Source organism: Berghia stephanieae, chromosome 5 (genome assembly GCF_034508935.2).
Source record: "Berghia stephanieae isolate SIO BIC M18660-M18661 chromosome 5, UCSD_Bste_1.3, whole genome shotgun sequence".
Classification (NCBI taxonomy): domain Eukaryota; kingdom Metazoa; phylum Mollusca; class Gastropoda; order Nudibranchia; family Aeolidiidae; genus Berghia; species Berghia stephanieae.
In genome coordinates, this window is record NC_088364.1 from 68179262 (window position 1) to 68194198 (window position 14937).

Sequence of the window (14937 nt, forward strand, 5' to 3'; positions counted from 1 at the left end):
CGCCTCTTACTTATTTGAGTAAGTTTCTGCTTTTACTTTTTTTTCTTCCTTTTGTATTTACAAATACAGCATGTTTTTTAGTCATTTTCTTCTGATTCTGACACCACCTTATGTTACAAGCATGCCACGCCACTGGTCTTTCTCCCGCTTATTTTGGAAAGTCCGTTATATCGTGAAAATATTAAATCAAAAAGACAAACTTAAGATATTTAATTATGACTATCTATAGTGATCAATGATACAAAGCTGAAGGGTTTTGTTTGTTTGTTTGTTTTTCCAACGGGAGGGGAATTTTAATGTTCGTTTTCTCGTTCAACAGGTTCTGGTATACAGACAGAGAGTCAAAATAGAAAAATTTACGTTGGACGTGGGAAGGGGGTTGGGGGGGGGGGGGGTCGGAAATCTCCGTCTTATAGAAGGTTCTATAATGGCGGGTTTGACTGTAGGCTTACTACAAATACGGTAGAAGTCTCGGGCTCAAGCGTTTTGAGCAGCGCACTTCAGACTTTCGCAAAACCTATTCCCACTGATTTGTGTGTGGACAAGAGCAAGAGCAAGATTTTAATTATGAATGTTTCTCGTGACCACAGACCATGGAAGCTTTAACTAACCTGTTTTATTTGTTTCCCCGTGTTTTGTTCTATGATTGTTTGTTTATTCTTGTAGCTTAAAAAAAAATGATGCTTTGTTTTTTTTTGGGTTTTTTTTTTTTTTTTTTGTTTTTTTTTTTTTTTTGTGTTTTTGATTGTCCTTGCTATTGTGTGTCTGTGTTTTGTTTTGTTTTTGTTTGTTTTGTTAGTTTTCTTGTTTTTCTTTTTTTTTGGGGGGGGGTGGGGGGGGGTTGGTTTTTTTGTTTTGTTTTGTTTTGTTTTGTTTTTGTTTGTTTGTTATTGTGTTTTAGTGTGTGTTTTTGTTGGGAATTTTTGTTTTGTTTTGATATTTTTTTTGTTTGTTATTGTTTTAGTGTGTGTTTCTGTTGGAGGTTTTGTTGTTACTTTTTTTGTATTTTATTTTTTTTCGATTGTTTTTTATTGTGTTTTGTTTTCTTTTCTTTTTTTTTTTTTTTTGTTTGTTGTTTTTTGTTTTGTTTTTTGTTTTTTGTTTTGTTTTTGTTTTTGTTTTTTCTTTTTTGTTTTTTTTTTTTCCTTTTTTTTTAAGACTTGTCTTGTCTTGCACTACTTTATTTTATTTTATTTTCAATGCAAATTTGTTTATCTGATTCTGGAGGAATACATGAAGCACAACAAAACACAAGAGCATAAGGCAATCATAAAAGCGCGCTTTATAGCTGCTTTACAATTTATCAAAATGCATTGCCACATATTACTATAACGTGCCTGCAGCAACACTTATCACATAGGGCAAGGTATTTCTCTTTTCTTTTTTTTTTTTCTTTTTTTTTCTTTTTTTTTTTATTTACATTATTTTTTTGACAGAGATTGTTTCTCATAATTCATATTATTATGATGAGATATTGTGAGGAAAGAGCCTCTTACAAGGAATCGACTTTGGGCCGTCAACAATGGGACCCGAATCCGGAACCCGCAAGTCAAGAGACGAGTGTTTCTTATCACCGGGACACCTGAGCTGCAAACCTCTTTGACATTAATGGATTTAATCCCTCTTCACCCCCCCCCCCCCCCCCCCCCCCGCCACCCAAATATTTTTTTTTAATAGTAGATTAATACTTTTTTTAATGTAAAAAGAAAAGAAACAGAATAAAGGAATAAAAGAGAAAAAAAAAAGAGAAAAGAAAGAAAGATATGGAATTCGTCTACAGTTTGTTTTGTTTTGGTTTGTTGTTTTTTTTTCACATGAAAATCGAATTGTAATAGAATTTTAACAAATTAAAAAAAATTATGTCTTTCTGCTCGCCCGTTGCCTAGGTATTCCATGAAGGAGTATAGAGAATCCATTAAACAAACGTCTGATGTCAACAGGAATCACTCTGGATGTCCAAAGTGAGCATTTTGGTGGTAAATAAATTGCCCAAGGAATAAAAAACGAAAGTGTCTGAAGCGGGGCTTGAACCAGGGACCTACCGGCTCACAGTACAATGCACTGATGTCAACAGGAATCACTCCGGATGTCCAAAGTGAGCATATTGGTGGTAAATAAATTGCCCAAGGAATAAAAAAACGACAGTGTTTGAAGCGGGGCTTGACCCAGGGACCTTCCAGGTCACAGTAAAACACCCTGACCACCCGGCCACTACGCCCACTGCAATATAACACCAAAGGATATATAGCGTACAATTATAATATGCAACACAATTAGCAATTTGAATGGACAAAGAAAATATATTTTAAATAACAACTATACACATAAACATGGACCCGCAATCGTGACATCTTTAGACTCCAAACCACTAATTGAATCTCGACCAATGAGCTATCTGTGAAAATCCTATTCAAATCAGGAATGGAGTGGTCCAGTTATCCTATAATGTCTTTGCTGTCGTTACATTTACAGACGGGACATCCATCAGGTCCAGTCTGAAACCCTGCCTCGCAGAACATGGCACACATAAAACCAGAGCATTTCGTTGCTGTTGAATGAAGAAGCAAATAAAACATGTTAATGTATTTATGATGAATGTTTGTAGAGAGCATTTCTGAAGAATATTATTTTTAAAGCTTAAGCTCACAGCAAATCCTCTCCCAGATTGTTTTTCTACCACCACTTCTATTTAGATCAGAATAATTTACAACCCTTTAAAAAAAAAAAAAAGATACCAATACAGTACTTCCACCGTGCAGATCACCACTAGACCACCTTATTGAACCTCCATCTGTTACACTTGCCTGGTGGATTTTTACACTGAAACGTATGGCATACATCAGCATCAAGCACATACCCGTGTTCACCCGTATTTTTAATATTATATTAGTTTCGGGTCTAAGCCCATTGTGTATTTTACTAGATTGTCCTGGTTACATTTTCGACACTTAGCGCACCAGAAATGTAAGTTTTTATTTTTAATCTTAATTATTATGATTCATGTTTATATTATCTTTGGTTTATAGCCGTATTTCGTTCTCAGAGATATACTTGTATAATTCATTGTATTTAATAATCTATTATCATTTCATGTGATCCATTCATATTTCATGTTAAGTATCATTAGTCTGTCACTTTAATGAATATTTAATTCAATGTATAATGAGTAGTATTCATGCTTTAACCTAATACTTTTGTTTATTTTTCTTTAACTATATTTCTATTTTGATAATGATTTAATTGACTTATGTGAAGACAGTCCGCCTTTGTTTTCATATTAATTATAATTTTTTTTTTAATTGAGCTTTATATAGCGCAATATCCATTTAATGTGCTCAAAGCGCTTTACAAGGGGTCCTTGGCCAACAGCAACATTTAACATGTAGGACGGGACATGAGGCCTGTTAGGCGATATTACAATTTTTCGGACAAAGACAACGCCGTTAACGGCAAGGTGCTCATTTTACACCTGAGTACGGTGAGAGAATGTGAGTAAAAAGCCTTTTTCCAAGGACTCAACTATGCGCCGAGCGCGAGGCTCGAACCCAGAACCTTCCGATCCGAAAGCGAATGTCATACCACTAGACTTCATAGCCATATATTATGTTTATAAAATTTAATTTGACTGAAATATAATTATATATTTTTTTTAATAATACATTTTGAAGTCAACCTGCTGTACACTCTACTGCTGTACATATTGCTGTAAACTTCTGCTCAACATATTTTCTACCGTACATGTTGTCCTGTAAATTATATTATCCTGCTGCAAAGACCTGAAAACTACAAATCTATACATAACCAATGCAGCTTAAAATGAAAACAGATAGCCTTACCTCTTGGATCAGGTTGACAAGTGTGTCCGCAACCATTGGATGCACAAACTTGACCATCGAGGCATTGGCCAGAACTTGTGAGGGATCTGATGAGCTGGCTCTTACTATTCGAGGCTAAGGAACATTCTTCCACACATATCCCAAACTGCCTCTTCTCCACCGCACTGGCCGCTACTGCTCATCGTCGATAGGTATAAAAATAGATATCTATATATAGACTTCTATATTCAACTGACGACATTAATCTTTTATTGTTTATTTATTAATCATTCACTCATTCATTTAATTGTTCATTCATTTATTTATCTCATCGTTTGTTTATTTGTTAATTTATTCATTTATTTATGATTTTTTTATAGGTAAGTTTATTTAATAAATTATTTGTTTATCTATTTAACTATTTATTCAAAATACACCATTGTTTACTTATTTTTGTTAGATACTTTTTATTCCGTATCATATCAAAAGAAATCATTTAGTCTCCTCTCTCTCTCTCTCTCTCTCTCTCTCTCTCTGTCTCTCTCACACACACACACATACACACATAGACATACACTCTCTCTCACGCTCTCTCTCTCTCTCTCTCTCTCTCTCTCTCTCCCTCTCTCTCTCTCTCTATCTATCTATCTATCTCTATCTCTCTCTCTATCTATCTATCTATCTCTATCTCTCTCTCTCTCTCTCTCCCTCTCTCTCTCTCTCTATCTATATATCTCTAGCTCTCTCTTTCTCCCTGTCTGTCTGTCTGTCTCTCTCTATATGTCTTTCTTTCCTTCTGCCCATCTACCGTTCCTTCTCTCTCTCTCTCTCTCTCTCTCTCTCTCTCTTCTCTCTCTCTCTCTCTCTCTCTCTCTCTCTCTTCTCTCTCTCTTTAGCTCTATCTCTCTCTCCCTCTCTCTCTCTCTCTCTCTCTCTCTCACACACACACACACACACATAGACATACACACTCCCCCTCACGCTCTCTCTCTCTCTCTCTCTCTCTCTCTCTCTCTCTCCCTCTCCCCCCCCTCTCTCTCTCTCTATCTATCTCTATCTCTCTCTTTCTCCCTGTCTGTCTGTCTGTCTCTCTCTATATCTTTCTTTCCTTCTGCCCATCTACCGTTCCTTCTCTCTCTCTCTCTCTCTCTCTCTCTCTCTCTCTCTCTCTCTCTCTCTCTCTCTCTCTTTCTTTCTCCCTCAGTCATATTTCCACCAAAGCGGATAATCCTTTCTGATAGATCCCCCAAATAACATCTTTTTTTCTTCTTCTTCTTTTTCTTTTCCTTTTTCTTTTTCATAAAAAAAATTCAAACGTCGAAAAAATAATAGAAAATAAAACTTACCAAAAAGAAATACAAGGGCTACCAAAACCTTCATTTTCAAAATAAAATCCTTACAAACAACACGTTAGGATCCTTGAGTTATAACAAAAGTAATTGCCACGTTTCTTTGTGCTGATTCTAAAGATTATTATAAACAGTAGAAGGCACTTATAACGTTATGTGGCTAGGGTTTGCTTGTTTGTTTGTGAATCCCTACTCCATTATTTAATCATTATTACCATAACCGACGTGCATATATTTGCAGGCCTGATAACTGGATACAAATATGGGGCGTGCTTTAACATTGTTGTAATTGACAATATTTTGCGGTGGTTTGAGGGTATTTCCTTTACAGCAATGAGCCCATAATCATTTGGGTTATAAGACCTGCAAATGTGTACACATTGACCATAACCTATCAAGATTAGGTTATATGAATTCGTGCTGGTACTTCTTTTCTGCAGTAACATAATTATGATGATTGTTTACACTATGACTTAGTGCTTTTCAATCCACATTCGTTGTTCCGTCTTGAAAGCGACTTCTAGATGCATGACCTGGCAATTTACTACCGGAAATTATTCGTCTTTTACTTGTTCTTATCTTATTTCCTCACTCAGCACAAGTGAGCAAAATTGCCTAGCAACATCAATGATGAAGATAAGTTAGCTTTTTGCGCCCGGAAGTGTCTTCTCCTGGCAATGCAAAACATTGGAAGCGCTTTCTCAGCTCAGAGAACATTGCATTCCCCACGTAGAAGCTTAGCCAGAGATTACTTCATCATCATGGTTGACTGTAAAGCACAATGTAAACGCAACAGCTGTTGTATAGAGTAAGGGATGGACAGATAATTAGATTGAAGAGGACAACGACGACGGTGAATTGATGGTTCCGGATGCTACAGGAATGTGTAAAGCCGAGAAGGAATTGGATGGGTAGAGTTATTATTTTGGACAAGAGCAAAGGGAAGGAATTTGGGCTGTATAGAAGGAACGAAGTTGACGTCATTCAGTCTTTGTTATTATTTTTAGACAGTCATTTAAACGATTAGTTCTACCTAAATTATATCAATCAGACTATAAACGTTCAAGGTTATATGTTGTTTTGAGTGTTGGTTCGTTATATTCAACTGGGGGAAGTTGTGAGTATTTTACTTGAAAGCACACTTCCAAGCTGCATTCCAAATGAACATTGAATTATTACGTCATGAGATATTAATGGATAATTGACAGGACACGCAAAGACTTGACATATAAATTATGTTAGAATTCAATCTTCGTAGCTAGGTCGGCCTGCCTTAATCCTGAAATCATTTTATAGATAAGAAGAAAAGGAAGATTAGAATTTATAGTGCAGTGGACTCGTCGGTTGAAATGCAGGAACAATCCATCTTTATCACTTGCCATTAACAATCAAGGCTGTATTTGAGGTTATATTAGCAAATTAGTCTAGTAATAAGTTTGCAGTTATTGTTATAATCCTTCTTACAAATAGAGCGAGAAATGACAAATAAGATTACTCAAAAATGTCTGTCGCTAAATTGTCAGATTTCTAATTTTGGACAAAATAGGGTAGACAATAAGGTGCACTTATTTACAGGTCTGATAACCCAATTAATTATGGGCTCATTTTTGTCATGGAAATCTTTTAAAAATGACGCAAAACATTGTCTTTACAACAATGTTAGAATAGGCCCATAACTGGATTCGGAAGTCAGAAGCAGGACTCGAACACCGGGGCCACTCGAGTCATATTGCAATGCTCTAATAACCGGTCATCCCCCCCCCCCCCAGTAAAAGAATACGAGTGGATATATATTCCTTGCAATTATAAAAAATTTTTAAAAAATGAACACAATCAACACTGAGTAGATAAAGCAATTTATACACATCACAATTAATTTACTATTATTTAATATATTAAATGGAACCTGCAATCGTGACGTCTTTAGACTCGAAACCACGTGATTGGATCTCGGCCAATGAGCTATCTGTGAAAATCCTATTCAAAACAGGAATGGAGTGGCCCAGTTATCCTAAAATGTCTTTGCTGTCGTTACATTTACAGACGGGACATCCATCAGGTCCAGTCTGGAACCCTGCCTCGCAGAACATGGCACACATAACACCAGGGCATTTCGTTGCTGTTGAATGATGAAGCAAAATAAAATATATTAATGTATTTATGATGACTGTTTGTAGAGAGCATTTCTGTATTTCAGGCCATACGAAACAAAATTAATGCATCATTCAGCATGTCATTAATCCTTTAAGATCCTCAGCAGAGATTAACAGAAATCATTTTGAATATCAAAACGTCATACATTTGTGTAAAAAGTAATAAACAAAAAAATGAATAAAACAGGTTCGGAAAAGAACAAAATACCAATCACGGAACGTTTCGGGCCCAAAACCCTTCTCCAGCCAAAAACAACAAAACAAAAATAATGTTATTATTGTTATTAATTGTTGTTGGTTGAAGAAGGGTTTTGATCCCAAAACGTTCGTGTTTGGTATATTGTTCAGTTTTTGAAGCTGTTATATTAATTTTTGTTTATTATCTTTAACAGTCCACAGCTTGTAGCAGCTTAGTATCACTTACATTTGTGTGTCATCTTTATAATGTTATAGAACTTTACGCCCCGATAAATACAACCGCTACCAAAATGAGCTGGTGGAAAACTGTCTTTACTCACATTTTCCCATCTTACATTTTCTCACCGACTCAGGTGCATAATGAGCACCTGTCCGGTAACAGAATTTTTGTTGGCTTGGGACCCTTGTAAAGCTCTTTGAGCACATATAGTGGATATTGCAATTTATACAATTCTATGTAATTAAGAAAAAGCTTAAACTTAAACTCACTTAAACCCTCTCCCATTTTGTTTTTCTACCATCAGTTCTATTTAGACCATAATACTTTTTTTTTAAATAAAAAAAAATACCAGTACAGTACTTCCACCGTGCAGATCACCACCAGCACCACCTTATTGAACTTCCATCCATTATCCTTACCTGGTGGATTTTTACACTGGCACGTATGGCATCCATCAGCATCAAGCACATACCCGTGTTCACAGTACATAAAACACCACATATCGTTGCATTTCTTTGCTGAAACAAAACATAATATTAACTTTTAATTTATGTCTCGTCCTACTTGTTAAGTGTTGCTTCTGGTTAGGGTCCCTTTGCAAAGCGCTTTGAGCATGTTTAGTGGACATTGCGCTATATAAATGTTTGTTTTACCTGTTTAAATTATATCTTATTTCATTTTATCACTTTGAGTGTTTGTTTTGCCTGTCTCTTCACGAAGGCCTAGAACCGAAAAGTTGTTTCGTGTTGTGTTCACCCATAATGAGTCATCTTTACTCGCTTTAATTGCTTTATATGCTGTACTCTGGATAAAAATTTTTTTTTTAATTTGACCGACCTGAAAACGCGTCTTTCAAATAAAGATAGTATGCGCTTGGCTAAGTAACCCACAACATTGCCATCCGGAAGTATAACGGACCAACACATAAAACTCTGTGTAGCCTTGAACGTTTATAGTCTGGTTAATACGGTTTAGTGAAAATTACTCATATACGTGGATGGCAAAAAAACAATAACAAAGACCTGAGTGACGTCATCTTCGTTTTATATATTGACCGATTAAAAAATTGATAAAGAAAAACTCATACTTGAGACATCCTTCTTGAAGTCTCAGGTTTCGGAGTTTTTTACAGGATGAGGGCCATTTTCATCGTTTAGAAGAACGAGTCGTCTGGACAAATTTTTTAAATGTATTTTTTCAGAGCCTATGTCTTAGCATTCTCTTTTAACCACCCTCAGTTGTCAAAATAGTGAAAGAGAGATAATTGTAGGCATCGCGTTAGGTTTTTAGAAATCATAGGACTTAAAGTAGGTGGAATTGTGCATGTGTTAGTGGTCTTGAAATTAGTATCGATCAAAAATGTATATTATAGTTTTGTTGGGTTTTTTTAAAATGGAAAAATAAAATAAACGAACAAATAAACAAACAAAACATTAACAATATTTGACAAGGAAGGTATGGGGCTCAAACCGACGTGTGCTTATTTGCAGGACTGATAACCCAATTTGTAATGGTCTCATTGTTGTAATGGAAATATTCTCAAACCGACGCAACTATTGTCTATTACAACAATGTTAAATCAGATCCATAATTGCATTCTGTTATCAGGCCTGTAGATATGTGCACCTAGACAAACTCTTCGAATGCCAAATGTAAAAGATAATATATTATATTACTTTGTTGTTGCTGAAGAAGGCTTCTATCTCGAAACGTTGCATTGTAACGTACTTTCTTTCCTCTTTTTTCCTCTTTCTATTTATTTATTACTTATCCTTAAACCATAGCTGCTTGAAGTATGGGATTGCCTCTACTTTTTATGTCGATAATATTACATAAACGATGCAGCTCTGTGTTCATGATAATGGGGAGGGTCGTGTTCAATTGTACGTATAATAATATTATATATTGGTTTAAATTGGCAATATGTATAATATTATTAAGAAAAATCTTTCGGAATAAATGAAGTCAGACTGTTTCGTCATTGTTTATCACAACTTACTTGATTAGCATACTGATTAATCTACTCATGGCTTGTGGTAATGATGATTATATGATGGTATATAAGAAAAGCGTTTTAATTAAAACACTAGAAAGCATGAAGAAGTTAGATAGCGAGAGCTTTTGTATACAAAGCAAAGTTCACTAAACCCAAATCGCTTTACAAGGGGTCCCAAGATAAATACGACATTGAACTTGGAGGACGAGAAACATTAGGCTTTAAAGCACACGACTATACTTTTTTTTTTTCGAAAGAAACAACGCTTTTAAAAGTCCTGCATTCATTTTACACCCAATTAAATAGTACCTATAGAATGTGAATAAATTGCCTTTTTCATGGGCTCCACTTTGCGTTCCCATAGCGAGACTCAAACGAAGGACTGACGATAGACCTTGAAACAGATAATGAGCCAGGTGTCCTCTCTTGTGGACGGATCAAGACTTTGACGAAGTGGGAGAGCTTGTGTGTCTCAATGATATGGAGAGCTTATCTCCTGGAATGAATACTAACGTCAGGCAGGCCAAAAGGATAGAGGACAGGCTAAGTTTGATCGGCAACGGTGCCTAGGAAGATAACAAAGGATAAACTATCTACTGAGTCAGAATCCCTAAACACATACTAATGCATGTGCTTTGGTCCACTACCCGGGTGGGATTGATAGGGACTGACCGAAGTAAATCAACGCCAATGGGGATTATCTATATTGCCTTTCCATGTGCTCGAGGACATTGGTCAAAGTTCACAGCTTTGTAAATATCTAACATCAAAATTTATCATTTTCTTCGCTTGACACATGGGTTTGAATACAAAGCAGCGCGTTTACATTTGTTAAGAAATGTCCAATCGTTGGACAGCAACAAATCATGTGATTGATAACTTGGTTTGACGAAAACCTGAATAAAGATCGCTCCCATTGGCAACATCCAAAGTTCCCAACCTAGACCTTCTTTGGGTGAATGGGGTGTGGTTATCAGGGCTGTGATAGATCTAGAAATCACTCTAAATATTAAAAAAAACACTGTTGATCGGGAACTGTAAGCTTTGTCTGGCAATCTGTCTTGGAGAATTACACTCTTAAATAAAACCGCCACTGCCTTGTGGACAATGACTAAAGGCTAGGGAAGCATTTCCTAACAAAGGCGCAGGTCGAAGATAGAGTCGCTGGGCCGAAAGCGTTAATAGCCCGAAAAGGCATAACTGCCGAACCCGAAAACTTCAGCGATATGCAACTAATTACCATCCTTCAATCAACATGTGTCATACAAGAAAACCACAAAGTTGCACAATCTAATGCAACTTAAAATTTAAAAAATAAACTTACCTCCTGGATCAGGTTGACAGGTGTGTCCACAACCATTGGATGCACAAACTTGACCATCGGGGCATTGGCCAGAACTTGTGAGGGATCTGATGAGCTGGCTCTTACTATTCGAGGCTAAGGAACATTCTTCCGCACATATCCCAAACTGCCTCTTCTCTACGCCACTGGCCGCTACTGCTCATCATCGATAGGTATAAAAATAGATATTAAGTTGGTAACAGTGACAATAAACGTCTATGGCAACGCATGATGTTTAGTGATTTATTTATATATTTTAAAAATTTATTTATCTATTTATTTAATATATGTAGATATATTGGTTTGACGTATACCTTTGTTTATCTATTGTTCCTTGAACATTTCATTCTGTGTCATATCAACAACATTCATTTAGTCTCTCTCTCTCTCTCTCTCTCTCTCTCTCTCTCTCTCTCTCTCTCTCTCTCTCTCTCTCTCTCTCTCTCTCTCTCTCTCTCTCTCTCTCTCTCTCTCTTGTAGTTGTTCAGGTGACTATACAGTGTTACTGATGCTCGGATTTGGTGGGAGGAATGTGCATCTCAGGTCTTCAAGAGGCTGACATTCAAGCAAGTGGTTTATTACTGCTTCGTTGGGATAGGAAGGGGATGTGCCTTTTGTAATTTTGCTTAAATGGCTATTGAGCGGTATATGTTGTGTTCTTAGTTGAACGATAGTGTTTTACTGGTGTCTTCTGAGCTTATTTAGGCTATCAGTCTTTACAGGAGCGGTCATAATAATATGGGTAAACATACATCTACCCGTGGTGCTCATTGCCCAACTGTTCATCCATTCTTCTCTCTTATTTGATTTGATTATTTGTTTCGCTGTGTCTAAGGATACTGGAATTGATAGTTACAAAAGTGTTGATCCGAGTCTGGCTAGTCTATCTGCATTAACATTTCCTGGTATATTTGAATGCCCCATCGTATTCATTGAAAAGATAAGTCTTTTCTCTCTCTCTCTCTCTCTCTCTCTCTCTCTCTCTCTCTCTCTCTCTCTCTAATTTCTTTCTTTTTTCTCTCTCCACCCCCTCTCTGTCGTGTTTAAATTAACGCAGACAAACCTTCTGATATTATTTTTCCACTCTAATCCTATTTTTTTCTTTTTCTTTTCTTTCTTTTTTTTTTTTAAATTTCATTTTAATCTTTTATCTTTTTCATCAGAAATTTGCTCAAAGGAAGGGAAGAAAACTTACCAAAAAGAAATACAACAGCTGCCAAAACCTTCATTTTCAAAATAAAATCCTTACAAACGACACGATAGGGCCCGTGTGTTATGAAGACCTTTATTGTCACGTTTCTTTGTGCTGATTTTAGAGAAACTATATACAATAGAAGGCGCTTATAACAATATGTGACGAGGTTTTTATTTTGAAAAATCACATTATTTCATAATTATTTTAAAAACCTATCAAGATAAGGCTATATGACACCCTGCAATTCATTTTTTTTTAAATGCAGTAGCATAATTATAATGGTTTATACTAAAACTTGGTGATTTTCAATCTACATTCGTTGTCCCGTCTTGAAAGCGACTTCCAGATTTATCTTCCACCGGAAGTTATTTGTCTCTTTCATGTTAATTTTCACAATAAAATGTATTTTATTTTATTTTATTTGCTTTCCACGTTAATTTGTGGATTGTTGTACTGGCGAAGGGTTTTTAACCGAGACGTCCATTGTCTGCATCGTACCTACACGAAGCCTCTCCATTTTCACTCTTTCGTAAGAGAAGTGTAACAGTTTGGAAGTTGAAGTTTGGTAACAACAAGAGATGAAATGAGGAGAAAAGTGCCAGAAGACAATAGAGAATTAAAAAAAAAATTGCGGCGGTGATGGGGTTTGAACCTGTGACCTTATTGGTACGACAACTCCGCCTGGCCGGTGAGAGCGTGACTCTACCGTATGAGCTATCCACGAACACACAAAAAAAATATTCGTTTCAAACTCAGGTCATTCCTAGAGCTCTCTCTCACCGACTACTGGAGACCGCGGGTCCAACACACAACCATCGCGAAGTTACCTGGCCAGCAGTTAAGCTTAATAGCCAATATTCTCAACACAAACATATAACGTAGAAACAATCGAGAAGTTTGGATAGGGTGGTCTCGGGGAAAGACGTGTTTTTCCTGACCACGACATTTAGCCATTCTGTCTCAGAGCATAATCCGGCTAAGACCACACTTTTCCCCTCCCAGTGGCCGTGCTTTTGGACATAGATCACTTCATCATCATAGTTGACTGTAAAGCAGAGCGTAAACACAACAGCTGTTGTAGAGTAAGGGATGGACAGATAATGAGTTTGGAGAGGTCAACAAGAACGATGGATGAATTGATGGTTCCGGATGCTACAGGAATTTGTAAAGACGAGAAGGAATTGGATGGGTAGGGTTATGATTTTGGACAAGAGCGAAGGGAAGGAATTTGGGTTGTGTAGAGGAATTGAACTTAACGCCACTCAGGTCTTTGTTATTGTTTTTAGATATTTTAGAAAAAAATGATTATTTATCATTAAATTTTACCAGTCAGGTTATAAACGTTCAGGGTTACACGTTTTGTGTGTTGGTACGTTATATCCGGTTGGCGGACGTTGTGAGTATTTTAGATAAACACACAGCATCAATAATGCTCCGAAGCGCTATCAAAATGAAATATTATTTCATAACGATCAGTGTGTAATTATTGTTGAAGCGTTAATTGAGGTCCCCCTAAATAGTCCAAGATGGAACAGTTAACTCCTGAACCAATGAAAAATTGATAGAACGCAAATGACACATGCCCTTACAGAGAGAACGTCAACATGGCTTTTGCGCATGCGTCTCTCGTCCGCTTACGGTGAAACCGCGTATTTAGTTAAATCGTTTCTGTTACAGAACCGTGTGTTTAATTCTAAACATTTTTTACTCTCGCCTCAATGCTTGAATATAACATTATGTTTTAAAGCTTGATAATATTTTTCATTCTTTGCAATTCATCACTGTGAACCTTGCTTCAAAATAAATTTATTGGTTATATTTTTATTTTATAAAAATATGTATATAATAACATTTTGAAAAGGTTTTTCTCAAATATAATTATTGAAATCTCATTAGCCAAACGAAAGATATCCTCAGTTGAAAAGTTACAAGTTTTTAATGTAGTCTAGATCGGTTTTATGCGGTGTGAAAGTTTGTTTAGTGCACCTTCGTTTTTACAACTTCTAATGTAGTACCTTTCAACATCGCCCTCTGCCGACTCCTTATTGGCATTTTTGACGTATAATGGAAGATAAAAGACATATTATAATTGTGATTTTGGAAGAAGTAGTAGTAATAGAATAAGTACTAGAAGAAGTAGTAGTAGTAGTAGTAGTAGTAGTAGTAGTAGCAGCAGTAGTAGTAGTAGTAGTAGTAGTAGTAGTAGTAGTAGTAATAGTAGTAGTAGTAGTAGTATGTATAATAATAATAATAATAATAATTAATAATAATAATAATAATAATAATAATAATAATAATAATAATAATAATAATAATAATAATAATAATAATAATATAATAATAATAATAATAATAATAATAATAATAATAATAATATAATAATAATATATATAGTAGTAGTAGTAGTTAGTAGTAGTAGTAGTAGTAGTAGTAGTAGTAGTAGTAGTAGTAGTAGTAGTAGTAGTAGCAGCAGCAGTAGTATAGTAGTAGTAGTATAGTAGTAGTAGTAGTAGTAGTAGTAGTAGTAGTAGTAGTAGTAGTAGTAGTAGTAGTAGTAGTAGTAGTAGTAGTAGTAGTAGTAGTAGTAGTAGTAGTAGTAGTAGTAGTAGTAGTACCGTTCGGTATTTTTTGTATTTCCTCCACGAAGATTCGATCGTCGCTCTAACACA

General features: G+C 35.9%; 2 protein-coding genes across 2 annotated transcripts; both read right to left on the minus strand.

The window, feature by feature from the left end:
• Positions 1-2277: 2277 nt before the first annotated feature.
• On the minus strand, positions 2278-5290 carry LOC144973491 (uncharacterized). Its single transcript, XM_078915974.1, has 3 exons — positions 5162-5290; positions 3837-4010; positions 2278-2548 (listed from the first exon to the last, which is right to left on the minus strand). The coding sequence occupies exons 1-3, from the start codon at positions 5193-5195 to the stop codon at positions 2436-2438; spliced, it is 321 nt and encodes a 106-aa protein (XP_078772100.1). The 5' UTR covers positions 5196-5290; the 3' UTR covers positions 2278-2435.
• A 1720-nt stretch (positions 5291-7010) lies between these two features.
• On the minus strand, positions 7011-13808 carry LOC144973492 (uncharacterized). The gene is made up of 4 exons (XM_078915975.1): positions 12269-13808; positions 11056-11229; positions 8155-8253; positions 7011-7283 (listed from the first exon to the last, which is right to left on the minus strand). Exons 1-4 carry the CDS (start codon positions 12300-12302, stop codon positions 7171-7173), a joined length of 420 nt encoding a protein of 139 aa, XP_078772101.1. The 5' UTR covers positions 12303-13808; the 3' UTR covers positions 7011-7170.
• Positions 13809-14937: the final 1129 nt, after the last annotated feature.